This window comes from Gracilinanus agilis, chromosome 1, assembly GCF_016433145.1.
Source record: "Gracilinanus agilis isolate LMUSP501 chromosome 1, AgileGrace, whole genome shotgun sequence".
Classification (NCBI taxonomy): Eukaryota; Metazoa; Chordata; class Mammalia; order Didelphimorphia; family Didelphidae; genus Gracilinanus; species Gracilinanus agilis.
In genome coordinates, this window is record NC_058130.1 from 421,593,508 (window position 1) to 421,621,141 (window position 27,634).

A 27,634-nucleotide genomic window follows, 5' to 3' on the forward strand; every position below is an offset into this window, starting at 1 on the left:
AGGGGGAGGCCGCGGAATTTTCGTAAAACACTAGACGGTAAAGACACGGAGGCCCAAGGTTCCTCCAAGCTCCAAGGCCGGCCCAAGCTGCAAAGCACACAGTAGTTCCTTAACATAAATCGAACTGAACGGGATGGGGGGGGGCCGGTCCCCGGGGTAGGAGAACGAGGTGGAAGGAGGCGCGCAGTCTCTCACCTGCGGCTCGTAGAGGACCACAGAGCGGCAGGACCCGAAGGCCAGGAGCCCCCTGGGCCAGGGGCCCCAACGCACGGCGCCCCGCGCCCGGTTCGCACTGCAGAACACGTGACACGTCTCCATCACGGGCGCCGCCATCTTGCGGAGGAGGGAGCGATGGCTCCGCCCAGGAGGAGCACTTCCTGTCGCAGAATCGGAAGTCGCATCTCTTCTCTTCTGCGGCAGTGCCCCACCTGCACTTAGAGCATCTGGCAGGCACGCCGCTCCCGGGCACTGGGCACAGCTTTCCCGGGTTTTAGAGTTTGCCGGGGAAAGAGAGAATTGGGCTGAGGAAAGGCCGGGAGGGATAGGGCCGTAATGCTTTACTGACTTTGCGGTACAGTCAGCTCGCCTCACCAACCGAGCTTTCCTCTCCTATAAAACAGCACTTCGTTCTAGAGAAATTTCGGTACTCGTCAAGTCAGGACTGGAAGGATCTTCCAAAGCTAACTCCTGTCTTGGAACCCCATGCATGGGATGTCCCGCAGGCGATTCAAGCTTACCATCCGGATCCAAAACTGAGCTCCTCACCTTTCTCATCCAAACCCACGACCTGTTTTCTCTTGCTTTTGAGGGCAACAGCTCCTCACTCCTACACCGCATAGCTATTCGGGGACCAGAGCTTGCTTCCTCTACAGCGTTTCTTGCTACCGTCCCATGCTTTTCATTTACAGAAGCCAGTCACCACACTCCCTGAGAACCTAACCATTTTTCCCGAAGACTGTTGTAAAATCCAACCAACTGGAGATATATGGATGCATAGATTAGATGGATAGATACTTTTTCATTCATTCATTTATTCATTCAATAAACATTTATTAAGCTCCCACTAAGTGCCAGGCACTGAGACAAAAAGACAAGACAGTCTCTGACCTCTAGGAGCTTTACAATCCAAGAAGGGAGACAACATACAAATAAATATATACAAAGCAAGCAGTTTACAGGAAAAATCGAAAATAAAAGAGGGAAAGCATTAGAATTAAAGCACAGATCTGATCATTCCAAATACTCCCTTCTCCACTCAAGAAATTCGAGTGATTCCCTATTACCCACAAAATCAACTATAAAATCCTCTATTTGGCATTCAAAGCCCTTTGAAAACCTGTACCCTGATTTATTTTCCAGTCTTCTTACACCATACTCCTTCCTTCCCCCACTACCCATGCCATCCAGGGAATCCTTCTTGCTGATCTTTGAAAATGGATTCCATCTCTATTCTCTGTCAACCTGGAAAAACACAAACTACTAAAGTAGTCAAAAAAATCAAATCTTTAATCAGGCCAAGAGACTCAATATTCAGCCACCACGGTCTAAATACCACACAGTCAAATCCTGGGGCCTCCGGAGAGTATCTCTGAGAGGATCATCATGCTAGATGATTCTCCAAAGAATAATAGACCTTGGGGATCATATGCCTTTTGAGGAATTAAATACAGCAAATATACACTGACAGTTTACAGGCAGGCTTAGGAAAGAGGATGTAGCAGAGTGGGGTATCAGGGAGTGGCTGAACTTAGAAGGGGTGCCTGAGCATTTCTATTATGCCTATTCAGGTCACTTAATGGACACTTGGAGATCCCTAATTCAGTCTAAGACAAAGTCGGTCTGGGACTTCCCCCAAAGGCAAGTTTTCAAGGGAAATGGGCAAACTTGGGACTTCCAGAATTCATGTTGACAACTCCAAGAATTTTCTCATGCTGCCCCCTTTGTCCCTTCCCCCACCTGAAACTCTCCCTCCTCACTGTTTTGTATAATTAGAAATATCTTGAACCCCTAAAACTACATTACCCAAAATTCCTTTCTATATTACTTAGAATGTTTTTCCCTTTGTTCACTTTTGTGTGGTCACCTTTGTATAAGTTCTGAGGCTCCACCTCTCTCCTCTTCTCCACAAGCTCCACTGGGTTAGTTTCCTTTTTTACTTTAGCCTTTTTATGCTGGTTATTATTAATAAATCTTATTAAATATAATACTTGGAGTATTTTACATATTAATTTTAATTTCCACAGTGTGAAGTGGAAATTTAAGGGGGCCTTGAAAATTTCAAAGTACACTCTCTTTAACTACTAACTAAGGAAATGGGAAGCCATCAATTCAAATGGAATGTATTTATTGAGAGAGAAATGTGGGGCACTGCCTCAAGTCATTGACCTTAAGACCAATGCCCAAAAAAATTTTATACAAAGAGAAAGAGAGATATACAGTTGGTCCCCAAGACCAACTGACAGACTGACTCTTGAGTTACAGAAAGACTCTTGACTTACAGAAAAATACAATAGATTTACACACAGAATACACATTTTACACACTCAAGCCTTCCCTCAAATTAACATTTTAGATAGAATGTTGAATAGCTTTTACAATGGACCCATTAAATCAATTTAATATTTTAAAGAATTGTTAAAAAGTTGGAGACAAAGATTTTAATCCAGAAATAAAGGACAGGAATATTATACAAAAAGAAGAAGAATTCAGTTCTGGATTATCTGGGAGGGGCTGATGTCAAACCTTTGGACTTGACAATCAGGAAGAAACCTCAAATATAATGGAAAAGACTTCTGAAACAAAAAAGTATTTAAGATTGGTACTTAAGATTTGTTCATTGGGTCTGTCAGGGAAACCTGCCCCAGACAAATTCCCAAACAAACTCTTCCAGCTGGAAGAGAAATGGATGGGGGCTGAGGACCAGCTTTCCCAACTTACTATTCCCTTGAGATATTAATAACTAATAATGGGAATAACAAATTAATTTCTCAATCATACAACATCTCTTCCTCCTCACTTCCCTAGTTTCCTTCAACTAGTCTCACCTGCAGGAAGCCTTTCCCAGGTCTCTTGTAATGCAGAAAATACATATACATATACATATCTACTTTTCCATTACACCCTTTAATCTTAGTGCCTTCTTACCCCCAATTTATCCTGTATGCACCTTGTTTATGGCATGGGCATTAAACCCCCAAAACTATAAAAGTGTTTCAGGTAAACTATAAGCAGGTGAATTCCTTTGCTCCCTTCCATCCTTGTGACTCCTAACCCAAAACATTTGATAACTCCTATAAGACCCTGAGAGAATTATCTTCCTTGGATCATCCTTTAAATATATGAGATGGATAAGAGAGATACACCTACTTGTTATCATCAAGTTGTCAATCTGTCATCTAAACTATGAGGGTCACCCCCTATGTCTTCAGGCAAACTTCACCCCTGTGCATACCACTTTAGAGTGTCAAGTCTTCACTGTTATAAAGAGTATAGACTTCAGAATTGAAGTCAGCTGGGAACAGCTTTCTATCTATGCTGTTCCACCTAGGAGGTAGTCTTCCACCTATGCTGTCCTCCTGGCCGGATTCAACATTACCTTGTAAATTAATAAATTTCTCTTTTTCTTTTTAAGCTAAGTTTCCGAATCTTGCATCTTTGTAAAAAGTACCCTTCATGAACCTCGGGGGTTCACCTCAAGCCCCCCACAACATTTGTACATAGTTGTTATCGAGTTTTCTCTCTTTGGAGAAATAGGGAGCAATTAGCACATTGTCTAGCAGATAGAAGGTGCTTAATAAATGCTAGTTGCCTAGCTAACTTCTCTCTCCCCTCTGCTATCTATCCTCAATTGCCAAAAGGCTTTTCCTAAAGCAAATGTCTGATCATAAATTCTGTGTCTCCAAAGGTTCTCTAACACACACACACACACAAACTTCTCTGTCATTTAAAATTCTTAACAACTGTTAACTTAGAAAAAAACACATAACTATTAGTCATAAAAGCCACTCCTAATTAAGGGAAAGGGCTGATAAGGCCTCCACTCAGAGGCGCGCCATGGGCCTTATGCAGAGTTGAGGATTGAACTCTGCTTGCTCTAGTCCCAGACCCCGTGGGAGTGCCACCATGTTGGATGAGGATCCTCCTTTGAGCCACAATGGAACCAGTGACCTAAGGATCTACAGTCCTCCGATCTACTCGCTGAGCTATGGAAGGAGCTACTTACAATGGATACTAAAGGATGGTTCCTGCTGTAATGGAAGATTACCAGGGAAGTTAACTAAATTATCTGTGGGTTCACAATGAGGTGAGGGGGACAGGAATGACAGATAGACAGGACCAAACAAAGTAGGGAGACCAGGTTTTACTGCCAAGGAGGTGACTGCTACTGATGTGGCAGTTGGCCCAACTGCCACTCTGCAGTATCAAGATTAGGCCTATGGAGGCCAGAAAGTAAAAGGCAAAAGTTTATAACAATTTAATTGAGGGAAACAATAATAAAGGATGGGAATAAGGGATTCTACACTTACAAACTAAGGGCAAACCACAGGGTCAAGGGAGGGATTTATCTACACTAATCTAAGACCTAAGCCAGGCAGGGCCCAGAGAATAACAGTACTGGAGTGGGAATCCTCACAGTAGAGTCCAGAGATGTTTTCAGGATGCCAGGAACCAACTCCTCCAGAACTGATGGTCCAAAGTAGCCCAGTAGGGAGAGGAAGTCTGCAAGCTGTCCACCAGATCACAGATCACACTCTACTCAGTGCTGTCGTGCAGGATAGATGTCCTCTGCTTCCAGCCTTCACCACACTCCAGGATCCCAGGGAATCAGTGTGCAACTCCACTAGCTCTGAGGTCTCCCAGGGAATCAGTTACTACATGTAACTCCCACCATGGAGTCCTTCTCAAAGCAAGAGCCACTTCCTGCTACCCCATTCCATCTTGGAATTCTCCAGCCATTCCTGCTAGGTCTAATACTAATACTAAGCTAATAACTAAGTAATAATCTTCCTCACAACACTGGCCAGATGTGTCTTCCTGGGAAAGGGTCTCTGATACAATGGGGAAGACTTCCTAAGACAAAAGGATATTTAGCATTTACCCTAGGGTCCATTACTCAGTCTGCAACTGCTAGTCAGGGATTCCCTTCAGGGTGGATTCTCAAGGTAACAGGGAACAGGGAATAAGCACAAGCTTTGGGGTCTCCAACCTACAAGCTATTTCTAAAACTTGAGGTTCATCAGATCTCACCAGGCCACAAGTTTGGGGTCTCTAGATTCCATGTCGACAATAGTATAGAGGGGTGTTGTCCAATTCAAATAGAAAAGGGGGGCTACTAAGCTGTATATAAGAGTTCATGCAGGTGTCAATGTGGAATCTAGAGACCCCAAACTTGTGGCCTAGTGAGATCTGATGTACCCCAAGTTTTAGAAATAGCTTGTAGGTTGGAGACCCCCAAAGCTTGGGCTTATTCCCGGTTCCCAGGAGAATCCACCCTGAAGGGAATCCCTGACTAGTAGTTGCAGACTGAGTAATGAAACCTAGGGTAAAAGCTAAATACCCTTTTGTCTTGGGTTGTGGTATCAAAGACCCTTTCCTAGGAAGGCACACCTGGGCAGGAATCATCCTTTAGTATCCATTGTAAGCAGCCCCTCCCCTTACACCCTAGCCTCTGGCTATGATTCCTTTCTCAAGCTTGACTGTAAATCCCATCCTTACCAGTATAATGTCAATCATCTTTCCCAGCCCTGGGATCTTCCCAAATGGTATATAAGTTCCCCAATTTCCTTTGTTCCTTGGAGACGTCTTCTAGCAAGGTGGCACTCCCATTCGGTCTGGGAGCAGAGCAAACAGAGTTCACTTTGCATAAGGCTCAACTCTATTTAGAGGCCTAATCAGCCCTGTTCCCCCTTTCTCTTGGTTAAAGAGTGGTTTTATGACTATTTAAATAGTTTCTGTGGTTTTTCGAAGTTAACATAGGCAGCATATTGATTTAGAAGACTACTTATTAACATGATCTTTATTTTATAGTATTTATAGTTTGTTAAATTTTTCCCAATTATATTTTAATCTGGTTCTGAGGCACTGTAGAGTATTGTCAATTGAATATGGCCAGCAGATCTATTTGACACCTTTGTTATAAAGGATGAGTCTTTGTCATCTGGATTATATAGGCTGTAGGAAATTAGGATGTTTAGCCTAAAAGAGACCAGGAAGAAGGAAACAATGCAGCAGGGCATGATAACTGCCTTTAAGTATTTGACAGCTATCACATGGAAAAGAGATTGGATTCATTCTCTATGGTCCCTGAGGACAGAACAACAAGAGAAGGGTAGAAATTGCAGTGGCAAATTTAGGCTTGATATTGTGAAAATTTTTCCTAAAAATTAGAGTTGTGCAAGTGTGAAAAAATCTGCCATGAGAGGTAGTCATGAACCTCTTGCTGGGGTGGTCTTTAAATAGAGGCCTGATGACCACTTGTCAGGTATATAGTGTAGTGGAAATTCTTTTTAGTAGGGGTTGGATTAGGTGGCTATTGAATTTTCTTCCAGATCTCAAATTCTGTGATTCTGTAGACTGAAAGTTGGGAGTCTATATAGATTGTTACCATAGTGTAATTGTTGCAATAGCATGTTTTCAGTGGGAATGAGAGCCTGAATTAGGGAGGTAACAATAGAAATTACAAGGAAGAAAAGAAGCATTTACTAAGTTCCTACTTTGTGCTAAACTGTACTCAACACTTTACAAATATTATCTCATTTGATCCTCAGAACAACACTGGGTGGTTGGTGCTTTTATTATCTTTATTTTCTAGTTAAGGAACTCAGGCAGACAGAGGATTTACCCTGAATACATACAACTAGTATCTGAGACCAGAGTCCTAGCCCCAGCACCATTTAACTGACTCAAGGAGCAAGAATAGATTAGTGACTGAATACCAGGAAAAGGTTGGAGATACAAAGCAAAGGTGTCAAACAGAGGGCTTTCCTACCATATATGGTTCAGAATGCTTCCCAGAACCCCCAGAATATAATTGGGACATACTTAACAAAAGAAATAAAAATACAATATGTCACATTTAAAAATCAAATCAATATGCCACAAGAATCCTCATATAATGTATTAATGACTTTTTCTATTAAAGAGTTTGACACCACTGGTGTGGAGAAAGCAAAGCAAAGAAAGAAATAAGGGTTGATTTTGAGTTGAATTGAACCTGGGGAAATAGAATGGTACTAACATGAACAGAAATAGGGAACCAAAGCTGGGGGATGACAGGATCAGAAGTCAGGAAATCTTTATTTGTAGTCCTAGATCTTTCTAGAATTTATGGGGAGGTTAGGAAGGACTATAGCCTCCGGTACAAGGGTTCACTGAACCCTTTTCAGGATTGCTCACCCACCTTTCGTGTATACCTGTCATTCAACTCACTTGTGGCTCTAAGAAGCTGTAAAACAGCCATACCCCAGAAGGGTTAAGCCAGGTTGAGAGTAACCCACAGGCCTTATGCCCTTCTGTGACTTAGGGGGATATCTATCTATTCCCCAGCAAGTGAAGACTACCTCATTGGACAGATGAAAACAAATTGTCATGAAGTTCCTGAAGTGGGCACTGTGGAGCACTTAGAGGGTGGTCAGACACCAAAGAAGATTCCAAAATTATCCACTTCATCCTGGAGCATTTTCAATTGTCCAGACTTTTGTCTTGTCATTGGATTTAGATGACTGGAAAAGACAGTGAAGACTTTATGCATCTCTGCCTCACTTAAATCCAATTACCAAGCAAGTTAAGACATCACCCCCTGATGTCATTGGTCTTTTTCCAAAAGATGAACAAAACTAACTAGCTATGCAATCTTGGGCGTTGTTTGACTTGTACAGGCCTCCATTCCCAGTATAAAGGCCTTCTACTAAGCCATCTGTTAAGATCTATTCAAAGGTAAAATTCTATAATTTGGGTAGTCATCTTTATAAGGGAGATAGATGCACTAATGAGGCATGATGTTACCAAAGGAAAGGAAGCAGGCACAGAGAGTTTTTGGGGAGACTCCACATTTACAGGGTAACAGAGAAACAGGACCCAGTGAGACACCGAAGACCACTTAGACTAGGAGTAGGAGGAGTGTCAGAGAAGGAAACTGAGGAGAGTTTCCCCGGAGGCAGTGATAAGATCAGAAGCTTCCGAATAGATAAGGATAGCCATAGAAGAGGACTCGGTTTCAGGCGTAGAAGCCATCCCGAGGGGCATAGGAAAAGGCGTGGGTGCGAGATAGTGAGGTCAGCGAGTATACTCCGAAGGCTGGAGCTGGACCAAGATCTGATGAGATTAAAATAACCAGAGAGAGCTGCTCCCTCAATTTCCTGGGAATGAAACGACTTCCCGAGTATTTTTTTTTTCATTCTCCTGCCTTACGCAACACACCACACACACACACACACACACACACACACACACACACACACACACATCCATCCATCCATCCATCCATCCATCCATCCATCCATCCATCCATCCATCCATCCATCCCTGGGGGCAGAGAGGAGGAGGGAGGAAGAGAAGCTAGGCGGTCCCAGCTAATTAGAAAGACAATTTTCTTCAGCCCCGCCCCCTTCGGAGCCAGCCGGGTTCGCTGGAGCTCCTGCTGCGCATCTTTTCGGCAGCTGCTAAAACCCGGAGAAGGCAATAGACAGGACCGCAGCGGCTGCACTGCGCATGCCCCAGAGCCGAGCCCCGGTCCGGGCAGCTAGGGGCCGGCCGCGGCGCTGGCCGGACGCCGCAGGTGAGGGACTGTCCTCGTGGGTCGGGACCTGCGACCTTAGGGGCAACCCGCCAGGGGCTCGGATACCTTCCCTTCTTGAGATGAAAGGCGGCCCCTCCGGCCCTGTCCAGCTAGCGTGAGCGCCGTGAGCGGCCGGCCTCGGCCTTCGGCACGGAGCCCCTCACCTGGACAGCGGGGCCCTGGGAGGCTGAGAGCCGCGGAGCGGAGGGAGGGAGGGAGGGAAGGAGGGAAGAACGGTGGGAAGGGGGGAGAGGTGCGAGGTTGGGGAGGGGGCGGGAGCGCGGCTGGGGGCTGGGCTCCAGCGAGGAAGAGGAACGTGGTTCGCGTGGCTACCTCGCTCTGCAGACGCTGCTTTGTTTCCTGGGAGCGGCCCCGCCCGCTGAGCACAGCTGGAATTGGAAGGGGCGCCGGGGAGCAGGCTATCTTAGGTGTATCCAGTCATCTCCTGGAAAGCTGGTAGGAACCTTCGAGGTCTTATGTCTACTTCGAAGGGCTTTCACCCAGGGGTCCGTGTAAGGGCTATTCAATATCTTGATAACACTGTCAATCTAATTGGTTTCTTTTGTGATCCCATTTTATGTATTTGAAAACTTGGGATCCCTTGGCTTAAAAAATGATTGAGGATTTATCCTCAAAATCTTGTTTCACAGTTGAGGGAACAGACCAGACAGTCCACTCAGTCAGTCAGCACAGGGAAGGTTACTGACAATTTTGTATATACTAATATGAATTTTATATAATGTATCTATGCAATAAGTAGTAATATGTAGATATATATTACGTATACATTCATGTGAATGTGCGTATTTTTTCCTGTCCTCATAGAATGTAGACTACAAGCTGCACCATCACCGGGGATACTTGAGTGGTATAACAGATCTGTTGAATGAAGTAGTACTTCTCTGTGTCCACCTCCTTGTGATTTGCAATTGTTTCATTTTTGGTATTAGTGTCCTCAGGTGTGGCACTGTGCCTGGCATATAGCAGGCACTTTAATAGAAGACTTACTGATTGATTCTTGTTCCTCCCTACACCTGACCCCAGAAGAATATAAGTTCTAGGGCTGTTTTCGCTTTTATCTCGAGCAGTTAGCATGGTTTCTTGCACTTTATTGGTGGAATGGATGTTCGGGAAGTATTCAGGACTTGTAATTTGAACAGCCACCCCCCCCCCCTTTGCGGAAACTACTACTCTTTGCATTGGAAGCTGATCTATAACTTAAGTCTTAAATTTGAGACACTAAGTTAAGTGACTTCCTTACCTTTGGTCCCAAAATTAGTGCAGGTCAGAGGCAAGACTTGAAACTACGTTTTCCTGACTCCCAACATACTTTCCATCCACTGGAGTTGGTATTTAATTTTTGTTGAATTCAGTAAGGGAGAGGTGTTAATCCTCTAAAAGGGAGATTTTTGAGGGATAGCCTAAGTTGAACAGTTTTTGAAAGTTGGAGGAGGATGTTTCTCCCTTATGTGAATAGAGTAGGTGTGTGTTTTTTGGAGGTAAAAAGGGGAAGAGGCAGTACTCTTTAGTGTAAAATAGTTTTTGCTAGGATATCATTGTATTGTAATGAGAAAGTTGTGGAGTAGCTGGATTTGGGGGGGGAGGGCCTTGCCTAGGTTCTGAATTTAAGCTGTTGCTGCCTTCATCAGTCTGGAAGGGAAGGGAAATGTCAGTCTTAAGAGTATTTGCTTAATATCCTAAAAGTTGAAACTGGTTTTTATCTATCATTGATCTTTCTTCAGATAATTCTGCACTTCTCCCTTTTCTTCAAAGGCTCTTTTCAAGGCTCTTCTTTTCTCTAATCCTTTTAGATAATGAGCATTTATTAAACCCTTACTGTGAGCTAAGAGCTGGAAATACAAAATAAAGCTAATTCAAAAATTCATTTTCTAGTGGGAAGGACAACTTAAAAATTACTTACATAAAATGCATATGCCTTAAAATTCAGAGGCAGATTCAGGAGGAAGATATTTCTGGGAAGGTAAAAAAAGAAGAGACTAGGGAACAGTTTCCTATAGAGAGTGAAATTTGAGCTGAGTCTTTAAAGGAATAAGAAGGTGGAGGTGAGGAGGAGGAAGAAAATTCCAAGTTTGCTGGGGAGCTTGTGAAAAGGTAGGGATTCAGAGTAATGAATATAAATATCCTCTCTGTGCTCCAAGACAAGTGTTTGCTTTTTTCTTTTTCTTTTTTTTGGTCATCTTTTCAGTGGTCTGCTTTCTGCATTTTGAAAAAAGGAAAGACCTAGCTTGAGCTGGACTTACCACTAAAATACTCTCCTAGCTATTCCAACCACCACCCTTTACAGTTTAACTGATCACACAAACCACATCAAGACTAACGATCTTAAAATATCTGCATTTATTATTTCTCTTTCCTATTCAAGTGTTCCCTGTTGCCCAAGTAAGTGCAAAATTCTCCTTGGCCTTTAATGCTCTCAAAGGTCTCTCTACCCATCCAACTCTTTCTTTTTATTCTTTGCCCTACCTGCAGAGCACCTCACTTAAATTCTACTTCTTTTTCCCTTTGCAAATCAAATTCTTCTTTTGGTTGCTTTTCCTGCAATGCTTGTCTTCATTCTACATATCTATATCTTACCCATTTTTCAAGGTCCACGCATGTCATTCTATCCTTTACCTAGGGAGGAGGGGTTACTCTTTTTTCTTTGTCATAGGTCAGCTTGACAGTCTGGTAAAGCTTTTAGACCCTCTGCCAGTAAAACATTGTCTACATTCATAATTGAGGGAAATGCTAAATTTGAATTAGAAGTTAGTAAAAAATAAAAGGATACTTTTTTCCCTTCCAAGTTCACAAGCCTCTCAAAATCTATCTTTGGACTCCAGGTTATGAAGTGTAACTTTGTTGTTAATAATAAGTTGTGTGTGTGTGTGTGTGTGTGTGTGTGTGTGTACTTATAATAAATTAATACTACTAAATCTAGTTAGTACCTAACAATTCTTTAGTATGCATGGTAATTTCCCCAGGTAGATTGAAAACTTTATCTACATTACTTGTATATTCCTCATACCATCAAATAGTACTGGACACAGAGGTTCAATAAATTCTTGTTAATTGTTTGTGTCATGTGTTGGTCCCCATATAATAGTTAAAGATTACTAGCTAACTAGATAGATCAGGATTTGGAGGGTGGGGGTGGCCTAGAATCGGAAGGCTTGGTTTCACTTTGTAGGATGAAAAGAAGTAAGCCAAGGTAATACTTCAATATTCATTGAAGTTTTTATGTTTTATTCCCAAATAGAATATAAAGTCTTTGGGGATGATTTAATTTGTCTTTGTATCCCCATGGGCTTAAAGTACCTTGCACAAAGTAAGTGCTTAATAAATATGTGTTAATTTGAATACTGTTTTTCAAGCATGTGATTTTTGAAACCCATTCCTATTTTGTTACCATAGAGTAATGATATTTTTTCTCCCTTATAGGAAACTACCATGGAGAAGTCATTTTCTGTGACTCTACTCTTCACATTAGTCTTATCAGTATTAGGTAACCATCATGGGATGGAAACAGAAAAAAGTATTCCCAATTGGGCAACTAGTATTAATGTTGATTTGGCACTTGTTACTCAGCGGCAGCATCTTCAGCAACTTTTCCATCGATATGGCGAGAATAATTCCTTGACAGTTGAAGGGTTTAAAAAATTGCTTCAGAATATAGGCATTGATAAAACTAAGCGAATACATGTAAATCATGACCATGATCACCATCATCATCACCATGTTACCACAAATAAAAATCTTAGGAAAACTTTGTGCCCAGATCATGAATCTGTTGGTACAAGTAAGGATGCTAGAAATAGCCAGACTAAAGGACTACATAAACCAGAAAATATTGAGAGGCAGCCAAGCATTTTAATCAAGGACAGTGTTGGTGAGATGACTACACCCATTTACAGCACTGCCATAGAAGGAATTCATTTCCTAAAGACTGCCAAACATGAAAAAATGAAGCTTTCACCTAAAGATTCAAACAGTTCCTTGGCACCGAATACTACAGAGAGTAGTGGTTTGACCTTGGGGGCAAGCCAGAAAACAAATGAATCAGTTTTGAATGGATCTGACCAAGGAGGAAGTTTTATAAATTCTAAGTATTCCAATCAAAATGTCCAGGAGGTAAGATTAATTTTGTTTATTGTTTTTAACTAAACATGTTCTAAATGGAATACCACCGTGGACATTAACATTAGAAGAGACTCAGAAAACTGTTTACTTCTTAGTTTCACCCAAGTTTGATCCTTTTTATGACTCTTAAACTTCCATTTACAAGGAAAAAAAGTTGTTTTTACTGTAGACAGAGAAAGGTTTTTAATTAATGAATTTTGGGGCAAGCATATCAACAGAACATAGAAATTACTACTGTCAACCTGGAAAAACATAGTACCACTAAAGCAGTTTCAAAGAATAAATCTTTAATCAGGACAAGGGAGACAAGAGTTCTTGTGACCGTCACATAGTCATAAACATACACCACACCACAGAGCCAAGCTCTGGGACTCACAACAATATCTCTGGGAATGTCCAGAAATTTCCCAACAAACTGAAGAAATCATATACACTTTGGGAATAAAGAAAAGGAAGGGCAAGTGACTGGCTTACATGGAGGCTAGGGAAGGAGGATTCCAGCCAGAAGCTAAACTGCATTATTGTCTAATTCCTAGACACTGTGGGAAAAAACTTTAAGACAAAAGGGTACTTTAGAAAATCTACTACCATCTCCAAGTATTCAATGATCTCTCAGTCTAGAGATCATTGAATACTTGGAGGTTCATTCCATCTAGGACAAGCCTACTAATTCCTATGTAGGTTATTCAAGGGTGCCTGAGGGTTACATAAAATAATTTATTACTATCATATAATTCGATGGGAAAATGAAGTATTAAAATTATTTGGACAAAAAGTGGCTTCTCTGGAAAATTGTTATTCTCAGACTTTCAACTAGTATTAATTTTCAGTCATTTTGGACTCTGTGACCCCATTTGGGATTTTCTTGGCAAAGATTTCTGAAGTGGTTTGTTATTTCTGTCTGCTTCTCATTATACAGATGAGGAAACTGAGGCAAACAGGGTTAAGTGACTTGCCTAGGGTCACATAGTTAGTGTCTGAGGCCAGATTTGAACTCAGGAAGATGAATCTTCCTAGCAACAAAATTCTAATCTGTAGATTAATTTTTTTTAAATAAATTTTCAAGAGCAAAATTATTAGCTATATTTTAATAAATGAAACTCTTGTGATTTAAATTCATATCAGCATTGTAACTTCTTGTAACACTCTCGGTAAAGGCCATTCTATATCTTGGCTTACAATAGGCAAGTTTCAAGATACCTGATATAAAAATCTAAACAAAATTTGAATAATCATGTATTTGGCCCAGAAAAGCACTGAGGCCATAATTTATTTTTTGAGAGAACTTTCTCCTGAAACAACTAATATTTTTAATGATGTTTTATTTTTCCCTTTGGTAGATGCTTTTTTGAATTACCAGCCTCCCTTCCTGAATTATATAAATAAGATTTTATTATAACAACAGATAACATTTACATAGTGCTTTTAAGTTTACAAAATGTTTTATTTGTGTGTGTGTGTGTATCTTTTCATCTGGTTTACACAACAATCTTATAAAATAGGTCCTGTTATTCTCATTATATATATATTAAGAAACTGAGGTTGAAGAAGGTTAAATGACTTGCCTAGAGTCACAGGTTATAAGTGTCTGAGGCAGGATCAAATCTAGCTTTTTCACCATTAGGTTACCTAGACATACAGTAAGTGAAAGATGAAATGACCAAGGAAACAAAATTTGGATCTTTTGAGCATTTCCATTTATTAAGCAGTACATGGCAATTGCAGGACAAATCAGGACCAGTCTCCTTTCTCAGCTTAGCACTGGACCCTGAAATCAGACTTTTTCTATACGTTAAAAACAATCTAATTGGGCCAGTTAATTAAAAGGAAACATTCAGGATTCTGATTTCTAATTGGAAGAAAGATTAGAGGCTTTCCAAGTTTTGAGGAGAGTAAACAGATACAGTTACCTGAATTCAGAAAAAGAGGCATCTCCTCCCAAGTGTTTGTAAATAATCAAAGGTGCATCTAAATAATAACTTATAGATCTGTATGGGGCCAGTTTTCAGATAAAATATAGGTTGCTTGATATATACAATTGTGAGAAAACTTGCATCAGTCTTTGGGTCTGGCTGGATGTCTGGTCAGTTTAACCTAGGTACTTTAGTTAAGGGTCTCTAAATAGCAGGTTAGAAGTGGTCTAGGTTCACAGCTATGCAGGGCTAGATTTAAATAAGCAAAAAAGGCAATACAATTTTCTCCTAATTCCTACAATTAAAGTTTTCTCACTAAATGGAAGTTGGACTAAACCTATAACCAAATAAAAAGGGAACTGAGTCACAAGGAGTCAGTGTGGTTCATTTGATTGCCACATTTAACCACTTGCTATCCTAATCTCCCCAATTCTCTCAGCTGTCAGTTTGACAAGTATTAATTTTACTCACCAAATAGTCACAAGTAGGCAAGATATTAATTATAAATTAAATTGGGTAGAATCTTAAGACTTTGAAATAGGATATAACTTTTAAGATCATCCTGTCCACTGAGCTCATTTTACATCAGTAAGGAAACTATTCAAATTCAAGAGGAGGGAAAAATGGCTTAACTAACCCTATGTAGCAACAATATCAAGGACTATCACCAATTGCTTGACTTCCAACCTGTAGAAAAGTTGATCCCTGTAAGTTCATCCATATGCCTATTTACTCAAGGCTTTTCTCTAGATCAGGGGTCAGCAACCTTTTTGGCCGTGAGAGCCATAAACGCCACATTTTTTAAAATGTAATTTCGTGAGAGTCGTACAGTGCTCACAGTGCACGCTCCTGTAATAGCACCTGAAAAAAATTGACTTTATGGCTCTTGCAGAAAGAGCCATACGTTGCTGACCCCTGCTCTAGATGAATGCATGTCAGAGCAATAATGTCAAATAAAAATGGGAACCACTAAGTCATTCCTAAGGATCCCTATGGACAACACATCAATGTAGAACACCACTTACAAACATCTTTTTTCTGTTGTTTTGTTTTGGTTTTTTTATATTTCCTGTTTACATTTAAGTCTGCCTCTGGGGCAACTAGATGGCTCAACGAATCAAATACCAGGCCTGGGATCCCAAGGATCAGGGTTCAAATATGGCCTCTAGTCACTTCCTGAACTGTATGACCCTGGGCTTAATGACCCCATTTATCTAGCCCTTGCCCTTCTGTTTTAGAGTTGATAATAGAACAGAAAATAAGGATTTTAACAAATAAAATCTGGTTGTAGGTAACATTTTTTGACACCTCCTGTTTGTCTGAATTTCAAATGCTTCATGAGAATTGGGCAGAAACCAGTCTCATAAAGTGAGTGTTACAAGATCTCATTAGATTGCCAGCTCCAGCACAATTTGCAATACCCAGTATCTATACTCCATTTACATATGTGTGCCCAAATTCTCAAAATCAATTTGGAATCACTTAAACATAAATAATTTTTCATATAATGTTTTAGCAGGAAGGGAGGTTTTTTCATGATAAAAACTTTGTTTTTTTTTCCCCCCTAGGTTCCATACTATAATAATGCCTTTTATAATTTGAAATGTTTTGTTTTCATTAGTGCTTCAATGCATCAAAACTTCTCCAGTCTCATGGAATGGGCATACAAGTATTGCTGAATGCAACAGAATTTAATTATCTTTGCCCTGCTATTATCAATCAGATTGATGGCAAATCCTGTATAGTTCATGTAACCAGTGAAAAGAAGACTGAAGTCCCTCCCAAGACTTATTCTTTACAAATAGGTAAGGTGGAATTATGCTCTCCAGCTTTATTTAACTTAGGAGGAAATAATGGGGAAGAAAGAAGAGGTAGAAAGTGTTTTTTTATGAAAATTTATCAAATTTAAAAAATAATCTAGGGAAGTTGAATCTTTTTGTAATATAAAATTAAAAATTCAGGAGTTTTTTGTTTTGTTTTGTTTTAAGAATTTAGGTTAGGAAGTGGCAGATGGGTGGCTCAGTAGATTGAGAGCCAGGCCTTGGGACAGGAGGTCCTAGGTTCAAATCTGGCCTCAGACACTTCCTAGTTGTGTGATCCTGGGCAAGTCACTTAACTCCCATTGCCCACCCTTAACCACTCTTCTGCCTTGGAACCAATACACAGTATTGACTCCAAGACTGAAGGTAAGGGTTTAAAAAAAAAAGAATTTAAGTTAGGAGACAGTGCTGTTCAGCAGAAATAGTACTGGTTTTGAAATCTCAAAACTTGGACTTTTTGATTTTAATGTTTTCTATCTGAGAAAATCTTGTACAAGTCACCTCATTTCCCTCAGCCTTAGTTTCCTGACCTGTGAAATAAGGGAACTGGACTACGGTTAGAGGAATCCTGAGGTCTCTTTTTAGGTTTAAATCCATGATCCTAGTCTATCTGTGCTTTAGTCTTGAAGAAAAATCATTATTATTAAGACTCACTTGACTTAGAGAATCAAAACTATGAGAAAGGGTTGGAAATCGCAAAGAAACAAGGTTGGCAACAATAAACTACCCACCCATTAAAACTATAGTGTCCAAAAAAAACTGGGAGGAAGGTGGCTCAGTGCATAGAACCCTGGACCTAGAATCAGGAAGACTTGAGTTCAAATCCAACCTTATACATGTACCAGCTGTGTGACTCTTAACGAGGCACTTAACCCTGTTTGCCTCTGGTTCCTTATATATCAGATGAACTGGAGAAAGAAATGTCAAATCTCCCTAGTATCTTTGCTAGCTAATTAAATAAATGAATGAATGAATAGGGTCATAAAGGGTAGGATGGGATTGAAAGGACTTAACAACAATCCAAAAAATGGGATGATCTACCCTGAGAGGTAGTGGTTTCCTCCTCCCCTTTGGAGTTCTTCAAGCAGAGGCTAAACAATCATTTTTGGGTATGTTTATGGGAGAATTCTTTTCATGTATAGGTTAAACTAAATGGCCTCTGAGCTTCTTCCATTCTAAAAATCTCTATGGTTTATCTGATGTGTCTTTTGCCCTTATGGCCTAATTGTGAAGATTTTCCACTTAAAAAAAAATTTTTTTTTTCGGTTAGCAGAAATTTACCTTTTCTTACTCCTACCTTCCTTTCCCACTTACTAAAGAAATATGAAGTCAAACAATCAAATTTCTGAATTTACCTTGTCTAAAAAATGTATCTTAATCCTGAAACCATCACCTCTCTGGGGAAGCATGTTTTATCATAGGTCCTCTGAAATCATGGTTGCTGGTCATGTTGTTCAGAGGTTGTTGTTTTTTTTTTTAACCCTTACATTACATTCTGTCTTAGAATCAATACTATGTATTGTTCCAAGGCAGAAGAGTGGTAAGGGCTATGCATTGGAGGTTAAGTGACTTTACCAGGGTCACACAGCCAGGAAGTGTCTGAGGCCAGATTTAAACCCAGGACCTCCCATCTCTGGGCCTAGCTGTCAGTCCATTGTAAGTTTTAAAATTAATATTCAATGCCTCCAAAGCATGATATTTATAAGGATTTTATTAAAAGCACAGGAAAAGAGTCCCAACTCACCCTTTATCATGCTGCTTCCTGTGAAACCCACAACAGATAGGAAAAGGCTTAAGGAATTATAGATATGGCGAAAGGAAGTTTGGGTAATGTAGTTTAAAGGGGGGTACAAGGTCTTTTCAACTTTACACCATTCAGCAGGGGTTGGCAACCTTTTCAGCCGTGAGAGCCGTACAGTGCTCACAGTGCGCGCTCCTGTAACAGCGCCTGAAAAAAATTGACTTTATGGCTCCTGCAGAAAGAGCCATATCTGGCCCTCAAAAGAGCCAGATATGGCTTGAGAGCCATACGTTGCCGACCCCTGCCATTGAGCTACCCATCTGCCCCCAACAGTTTTTAAGTTAAACCTATTGACTATGAATCCAACTTATGGCTATATAATTCTCCAAAATCACATTAATAGTTATTGATGTTTGCATGATGTTGTAATGATTACAGAATGTTTGCCTTGAAATGACCTGTTAAGTTCAGTTGTGTAAATATTATCCCAATTTTATAGATGAGGAAATTATGGTGATTACGCAGTTAGGTAACTGCTTAATAAAATGATGGAGGAGTTGAAATGCTGAAGTTCAAAGGACTCCTGTCTAAAGAGTAAGACCATTCATCCTGGAAAGCATAATCCTTTTCTTTCCGACTGGGAGCTGGTTTGAATAATGTGAACTACTATTTAAGAATGCCTGGTTAAGAATATGAACCTGAAAATGTTTGGCAAAAAGTTTGTTTTACTTATCATTTCACCACTATTTAATGATAGCTAGCATTTATATAGCACAAATACTCTCTCATTTTATCTTCACAATAACCCTAGAAAGTAGGTACTATTATTATCTCCACATCACTGTTGAGGAAATTGAAAGAGCTTGTGCCTATACCAAGGTCATAGCCAGTAAGTGTTTGAGACTGGATTTGAATTTAGGTCTTCCTAACTCTAGGTCCATTACTCAGATCTACTTTGCCCTCATGGTCCAATTGTAGTCCTACTGACCTTAATTGGGAAAGTCAAGAAAACTAGTAATTCGAACAGTAGCTGCATGTTTACCTTTTATGTATGTGTTTTGTTTTGACAGCTTGGATTGGTGGATTCATAGCTATTTCCATCATCAGTTTCCTTTCTTTGCTTGGTGTCATCTTAGTTCCCCTGATGAATCGTGTGTTTTTCAAGTTTCTTCTAAGTTTTCTTGTGGCATTAGCCGTTGGGACATTAAGTGGTGATGCTTTTTTGCATCTTCTCCCACATGTAAGTATTATTAATCTATCTTAATATACTTTGTTATTCAGTGTTGAAGATTATTAGTTGTTCAGAGGTTATCTTTCAGTATTTACTAAAATTGTTTGTATCCACTTGTGCACATATTAGAAGTTTGATTTTTGATGATATAATGTAATTTGAAATACATTTGACATCGGCTTGTATGTGCAAACTTTCATGCTTTTTACCTTTTCAGGAAATTTAGTAATATAAGCTAGCACTTTGAATTAAAAAAATATTAAAAGGAGATTGATAGAGAAGGAATACATTAATTGTATGGCTTTAATCTTTGGTAATAGTGAAAGCATAGCTATTTGAGAGATGCCTGAATTGCGAATGATTCCCTTTTAATGTGAAGTGCTTATTAGTATTCCCTGTTTGTGTTAAGTGGTTATTAGTAAACAAAAAACTAAAGTGGTTTGTTTCAGGAACAAATAGTTTGTCTTCTATGATGTGACAAAGTTGTATTTGACACACAGACATTTCTCATTGTGTTTATCTAAAACTTTTTAAACACTCTGAAAGTAGTTGAGGCTTATACTGTCTAAAGCAGTAGTTCCCAAACTTTTTTGGCCTACCACCCCCTTTCCAGAAAAAAATATTACTCAGCCCCCTGGAAATTAATTTTTTTTTAAATTTTAATAGCAATTAATAGGAAAGATAAATGCACCTGTGGCCATCGCCACCCCCCTGGATCAGTGCAGCACCCTCCAGGGGGTGGTAGCACCCACTTTGGGAAATCACTGGTCTAAAGTATAAGGAAACTCAGGCATAAAAGTAATGTGACTTCATTAGGTCATATAGCTAGTTAATAATAATAAAGGTTTTCCAGTTCCTTATTGTATATCCTTTTCACTAGAACTTGGCCAGAGAGGCACTATTATCCTTTCTATTTTTACTCATAAGAAATAATCCCTGAGAAGTATAACCCATAATTTTATATGAGTACTTCACAAATATTTACATCTGGATTTCAGTCACAGTTCAGCTCACTCAAACACCCCGTGAAGTTTTTATATTTCATTGTCTTTCATTATTTATAATTTGATGACTTTGAAAAATAAAAAAAATACATTGGAGTTCTACATCCATCATAATTTTTCTTGGCTGTCTAAATGCTAATATGTTACAGGAAAAACAGAGGTTATTTAATAATTTGCTTGTTGGTAGTTATTGTTATGTAACAGTTCATAAGCAGAACCTTATAATTTACAGAATGCCTTGCTTACAATAGTTTTGCAGGGCAAACATTTTAATCCTTATTTTGCAAAACAGGAAACTGAGGCTCAGGAAATTTTAAAAACTTGTAAGGATTGTGTGAAAAATAAGTTTGAGGGAAAGATAACAAAGTCAGGTTACCTGACTCAAAAGTCACTACTCTTTCCACACCTCATTCTATTTTTCAATAAATAAAGTATGCAGGGGGGTAAAATACTATTTTGCAAGGGTAGAAAGTAGCACATACTTTAAGGGTTGATGTTTATATAAATTCTCCTCAAAATGTGAATTTTAAGAAAATGTGTTAAGCAAATTTGTCATATAATGTATAGATCATTAGAATTATATTTAGATAAACTATGGCCTCCACCCCAAAGTTTTGTGACTTTCTCCTGTAAAAATAAATGGGCACCAGGGATGTTACAATATAATCTAAATGGTTGTGGGTACACTCACTGGTTTGTAGGAGAGACAGGACCAGGATAGGGAGACCAGAGAACACAGCTAAACTGCTCCTAACTGACAAGAATGGCTGTTGGCCAACTGTCAGCCAGCTCACCACTAGGCCAGAGTCTTTGAAACCAGCAGGCAAGGTAAAAGGTTTTAACAGTTATAATTATGTTCAACTAAATAAAGGTGGGATAGAGGATTCTACACTAAAACCTAAATGGCAAAACCACAGGGCAAGGGGAGGACTTCTCTACTCTAATCTTAGTGATCTAAGCAGGCAGAGCCCAAAAGAGCAGTAATGGAGTCTCTGGGAGGCTGCTTCAAACCTGGTTCCAGCCAGGTTTGACCAGCACAGCTAAAGGGCTGAGGGTGGCTTTGGGGTTCTCACGGTAATCCACAGATGATCACAGGATGTCAAAAGTCAAGGTGGTCCAAGGTTCCCAAGTAGAGAGAGTGTGCTTTGAGATGCTGTCCACCAGATCCCAAACTCCTCCTCCACCTAGTGCTGCTCTGTAGTTCTTGTCCACTTGTTAGAAACCACCACCACTCGGGATCCCAGGGAATCAGGATGTAGGTCTGAGATCTCCCAGGGCTAGCAACGGTTTGTGCCAACCACTAATGGGAGTCTCTCTCAGGGCACAAGCCCTTACTTCCTGCTCCTTCATTCCATCTTGGAATGCTCCAGTCCTTCCTTAATTAATTAATTACTAACTAATCTTCCTCACAACACTCCTCCCTATCACTCCTCATTTTCAAAAAAGCTCCCAGGGCAATCTTTTTTTCTGTCTACCTAACCAGTGCTTGATAAAAGTTTTGCTTTTCTTCTCAATTTTTAGATTTTTTTACTTTTTAAAACTTTTCACATGAATGATTCAGTTCTAGCTTTGTATATATACATAACAAGGTTATAGTCAGTGAAAAAGGTGGATTCTGGAAATTTTGTTAAAGTAAATTATCTTTTCAATTTTCTTTTTTTATTTTGTTAAGTCATTCTCAGAAGAAAATCACTTTAAAAATGTTACAAATCTCAGACAGGCAATAAAGTCTTTTAAAGTCTGTCAGATGATGGGAGATTGCCATTGTATGCTTAGGGTACCAGAAGCATCCCAGTCCTTTGCATCCCAGAGAATAGCTCTTTGTCTTTGGAAAACTGCAGTTATTTCTACTACTTGTTAGCTATCTCAAAGCACAATTCCCAGTGTGTACACCACAGAAGCCCCAGAATTTGTTATCTTTTTAAAATTTAGATTTTGTTACTCTGAATTTTACAAATGTTAAGTAAAGTGAGCATTTCTAAATACAAAATAGTGCAGAAAAAAGAGGCCTGAATGTATTACACATAGCTTGCTTTTCCTTTTAATTATGTAATAAAGTCAACTTGTAATTTTCAAAGCTATTCTGCTTTGGGTTTCTTTCCAGCTTTCCTTCTGTCTCTTCTGTGCATTTAAAAAATTTATTCAGTGATCCTCTTTGTTTTCTTTTTTTGGGAACCCTGCTACTATCCTCAACCCCAACTGAAAAAAAAAAAGAATAAAACCTTTATAATGACTCAGTAAAGCAAAATAAATTCCGACTTTGGCAGTATTTAAAAATGTGTTTAGAGTTCACTATTATTAAGTTGAACAGAAAATCTCTCCTTTAGGACATTCATCAATGTTATATTGCATTTTTATATATTTTTGTTTAATGTATCCCAATTACATTTTAATCTGGTTTTGGCCATCCGTAGAGCTTTCCAGGTCTAAGGGGTACCTCTGCTTACATACTGTGTTCTTCTCAAAAACTTTTCTTGCATGTATAACTGTTGGATAAAACTGCAGGATACCTACACAAATCTGCTTCTCTATTCAGGGTCAATGTTGTCTAGGGCCCCATAGCTTCATAAAGCTTAGAATTCCCTTACCTACTTGCAAGCCAATACAAGCAATTTGAACCCTGGAACTGTGTGAATGTGCTTTTGTAAACCCTGTAAGATTACTGGTTTTTGATGAATGCTGAATGTCAAATACAGATTGTTTATTGGGATTAATTAGCACACAAATAATAAACAAAAATCCAGATTATTTCTGCCAGATAAGTGTCAATATTTGAAAAATGTGTTCTTGGGGGCAGCTTGTTGGCTCAGTGGATTTTAGAGCCATGTCCAGAGACTGGGAGGTCCTAGATTCAAATCTGGCCTCAGATACTTCCTAGCTGTGTTACTGTGGGCAAGTCACTTAACCCCAATTACTGTTCTTAGTCTGTGGAACCAATATATGGTTTTGATTCTAATATGAAAGGTAAGGGTTTAAAAAAGAAAAGAAAAGTGTGTTCTTTAGGCTTCTGTGTTTGCATAGGCACACAATATGATACCTCACTTATCCTGTTAAAAGAAACAAACATTTAAACATGCCTGAATTTTTTAGATAATTGAAGTATATAACCCTTTAAATATGGAAACTAACATTTTAAAATGATTTTTTTTAAGCCCTTTCTATCTTATAATTTTTACTTAAGTATTGGTTCCAAAGCAGTAAAATGGTATAGGATGGACAGTTTAGTTTAGTGACTTGCTCAGGGTCACAGAGCTAGGAAGTGTCCACCTACCTGCCCCATTTGAATTACTTTTTTAAACATGCATGGGAAAGTTTACTGAATAGATTTTAACCTTTTTATAAAAACTTAGGATCATTGTTATGAGCATCATTATGGTGGTACTCTTTGTGATTTGATTTTACTTGACTAGGCTTCTTTACTATAAGGGTTCTTTTTTTAAATTATTTTCATTTTCTCTTTTCCATTGAAAGGGGTTGGGAGGAAAATATGGGGAGTAGTGATGAAAGAAAATGAAAAGGACCTCAGAAACAAAAGCACACAGAGGAGAACAAAAGGAAGCATAGATCAACTGTGAAAGAAATGGGCTGAGATCATGATATGCTTTTTTTTTTAAGTAAAATTTTATTTTTTCCCCAATTACATGTAGAAATAATTATTAATATTCATTTTCTCACATTTTGAGTCCCTATATGCTTTTTCATAAAATAAGTAGTATGGAATGAGTAGTACATGTAGATTATTTTATTATATCATTCATATATATATATATTCTTATAGTTATAGACCTTCATTACATATAACTGAAATGCTTATTGTTTGGAATAAAAGTAAAATTTTAAACTCTAGATTATTTAAATGTCAACAAAAACCCAAAGCAGTCTCCTTTGAGGTGACTTTGTACTACTCAGGAATACTGCTTTACTTTCTCAGTGTTCTTTAGTAGTAGCATTGAAAATATTCTCTCATGTTTTGGAATCAGGTACCATAACGCAATAAAATGTAAGCTCCCTTAACTCAAGGAAGATAAAAAGATTCAAAGAAAGGCTTCAAAATGCCAAAATGTTCGTGGCAATGCTTTTTGAAATAGCAAAGAACTGGTACTGAAATGGATCCCTAGTAAGTGAGGAACAGCTAAATAAATTGGGATGTGTGAATGTAATGGATTATTATTTCACTTTTAGAAACAACTACTGATGATGAATACAGAGATATGAGAAACATAAACAGACACAAAGTGAATTAAGTGTATTGGAATATAATATGCAGTGACTACCACATTGTAAATTGAAAGAGGATTAGCAATAAAATACTCAAAACTGAATGCTGATAAATTGTAATGACCAAGCTTAATCTCAAAGAAGAAGTCTGAGAATGTATTTATTTTGTGCTGATGTGAGCGTACTGTAGGTGTGGAGCCTTTCATACAGTATTGGATTGGGGTTGGTATCTTGGATAATTTAGCTAACCTTTTCCCCCTTATTTTTCATTTTATGATGGAAAGCTGCTAGGGGAAGGGGAAGTAAGAAGGATATATTAAGAGATGTTGCTGATGTAAAAATCAGGTATTCATAAACTTAAGGAAAAAATTAAGTTCTTTGGCCTAATGAGTTTTGTTTTCATTCTGTATCTCCAGCATCTAGCACAGTACCTGGCACATAATAAGCACTTAAATGCTTATGATGGAATAATCACAGGCATGTCAATTTCAGTTCTTCCTTTACTGTTATATATAGTTTTGTGGGGTGTAAAGGAAGTAAATGGTTTTTACTGCTATAAAAGACCTTAGAAGTCATCTAATCCCTGAATATTTCTCAAGAATTTTGGGTAGTGTTTTTGAGAAGGCTTATTTAAGAATCTTTCATAATTGGAAAATGTCATTTCATATTGCTTAATAATTTCAGGTGCATAACACTAAAAATCTAAAATATTTTAATAATATTAAAAGTTTTAACAATATTGGTGTCTTGGGCACTATATGTTAAATCATGAAGGTACCAAAGCTAAGGCAAAGATCCCTACTTGTGAGTGCTAGTAAGTACTCTGCAAAAAAGTTTCAGTTTTTGTTTATGACAGCCTGCATTATTAGAACCTGCACAAAATGCCAAGTCGCTAGCCCTCATTCACTTGCATATTTCCTGCTGAGCTAGAAGGTAGCAAGTGTTATCAATACAAGCCAACTTCATCTTCAAACCAAGGGTTTGGGGTCGATTGTCCTCTGTTCAGATTTAATTTTTTAAAAATTTCAGTTAAATGCTAATCTAAATAAAGTCACTGGAGAGCTAACATCTGGATGAGTGTGTTTTTATTTATAAACATATAAACTTGTGTTCTCTCTGTATCTTTTGTGTGTGTGTGTATGTGTGTGTGTGTATTAAAATATCAAACGTATCATATAGCACATTTAATTTGGTGTGTTGGTTTGGTATACTTAGGACCTACTACACATAATTATCATATAAGTTATTACCTTAATATCAAAGAATTCTTAATGTTGCATCTTATTTTGTTGTCAAATCATTTGTAGTAATTTGTATTAATTGAATTAACAATTTTAAAATGTATTGTTTGTCCATAGTCTCATGCAAGTCACCACCACAGTCATAGTCATGAAGACCAGCCCCCTCAAGCAAGCAGAGGACCACTTTTCAGTCATCTGTCTTCTCAAAATATAGAAGAAAGCACTTATTTTGACTCCACATGGAAAGGCCTTACAGCTCTAGGAGGCCTGTATTTCATGTTTCTTGCTGAACATTTAATCACATTGATCAAGCAATTTAAGGATAAAAAGAAAAAGGTAAAATATTAATATTATATACTTAAAGTACTTCAAAAGCCTATTCAGATTATTTATACTGATAGGTGTTATATCTGATGTGTAGGGTCTTAGATTTGGGAACTTAGTAACCTCTAGTCCTGCTACTTAAGGGAACTTGGGGAATAATTGTAGGTTTCAATGCTTCTAGATTCTTCTGCCCTAAAGTCTTCAACACTAAATGAGATGGAAAAGGACAAAAGTAAATGCAGTGATCCCTCGCCTATTGGGGGAGTTATGTTCCAGAGACCCCCCCCAGGATAGATGAAAATCCACAAAGTAGTAGGAGAGCAAACAGACAGATGCTACAGTCACTGAGCCAATCAGCACCTAAGATACAGAAAACAGAGCTGTGGTTGGTCACCTTTCATTCCATCAGCCAATAGTGTGGCACACTACATTTCCATTGTATGGTATTCATCCACAAAATCCCATGATATAGTGAAAACTTGCTATATAGAATTATATTTAAAAAAAAAAACCCACAATGTGAAGCCGTGATAAGTGAACCATGATATAGCAAAGGATGACTGTATAACTACTTAAGTGACTAAGCTTATGATATGAACAGGGCTTTCTTGACCCAGAAATGCAGGAGGTACTCAATAGATATTAGTTAATTACAGTGGTGAACATTGCTTTGAAAATGTTGCTCTATAGTTTTTATCTTCTATTTTGACCGCACTAATTTATGTGGCACTCACTCAGGTCTTGTTGCCAGAGTTAGTATATTGATATATATAGTATATAGTTAATAAGGCAGTCCTCATTTTCTATTTACAATACCTTTTCAGTTACGTTATTTATATCATCCAGGCTCAAAGACTCCTTTCTTCATCAGTCCTACTGGTTCAGGTAGGAGATGCTCTTTCTGCAGCTAGCTTAAATCTTTTGAGGTTAGAGATAGATTTGTAGGCTGGGAGAGTTACCCAACTCTTGCTATGGGTACCCTCCTTTTGTTTCTTAATTCAATAAACATATTAAGTGTCTTATTGTAAACAAATCCCTCTCTTAGTGATATATGCAAGATAACAACATGTGAAGATGTGCTTGGGAAGATACTTTACTTGAGATGGTACATTTTTGGGTAACTAGGTGGTACAGTGGATAGAGCACTGGGCCTGGAGTCAGAAAGACTTTAACTTTTTTCCCCCCTAGCCTCTTTACAAGAGATGATAAGGGAACAAATTTCATTCTAA

At 38.7% G+C, this 27,634-nt stretch overlaps 2 protein-coding genes across 7 annotated transcripts in view; one reads left to right on the forward strand and one right to left on the reverse strand.

The window, feature by feature from the left end:
- Positions 1-333, reverse strand: part of ELP2 (elongator acetyltransferase complex subunit 2) — a 70,142-nt gene extending 69,809 nt beyond the window's left edge. For all 6 annotated transcript variants that reach the window (XM_044657851.1, XM_044657852.1, XM_044657848.1 and 3 more), the window contains exon 1: positions 196-333. In XM_044657851.1, the coding sequence (XP_044513786.1) occupies positions 196-333 (138 nt within the window). The remainder of the gene's footprint in view (positions 1-195) is intronic.
- An 11,890-nt stretch (positions 334-12,223) lies between these two features.
- SLC39A6 (solute carrier family 39 member 6) overlaps positions 12,224-27,634 on the forward strand; it is a 41,669-nt gene continuing 26,258 nt past the window's right edge. Inside the window, exons 1-4 of the mRNA XM_044657853.1 lie at positions 12,224-12,904; positions 16,448-16,631; positions 19,458-19,627; positions 26,199-26,417. Of these exons, the coding sequence (XP_044513788.1) occupies positions 12,224-12,904; positions 16,448-16,631; positions 19,458-19,627; positions 26,199-26,417 (1,254 nt within the window). The remainder of the gene's footprint in view (positions 12,905-16,447; positions 16,632-19,457; positions 19,628-26,198; positions 26,418-27,634) is intronic.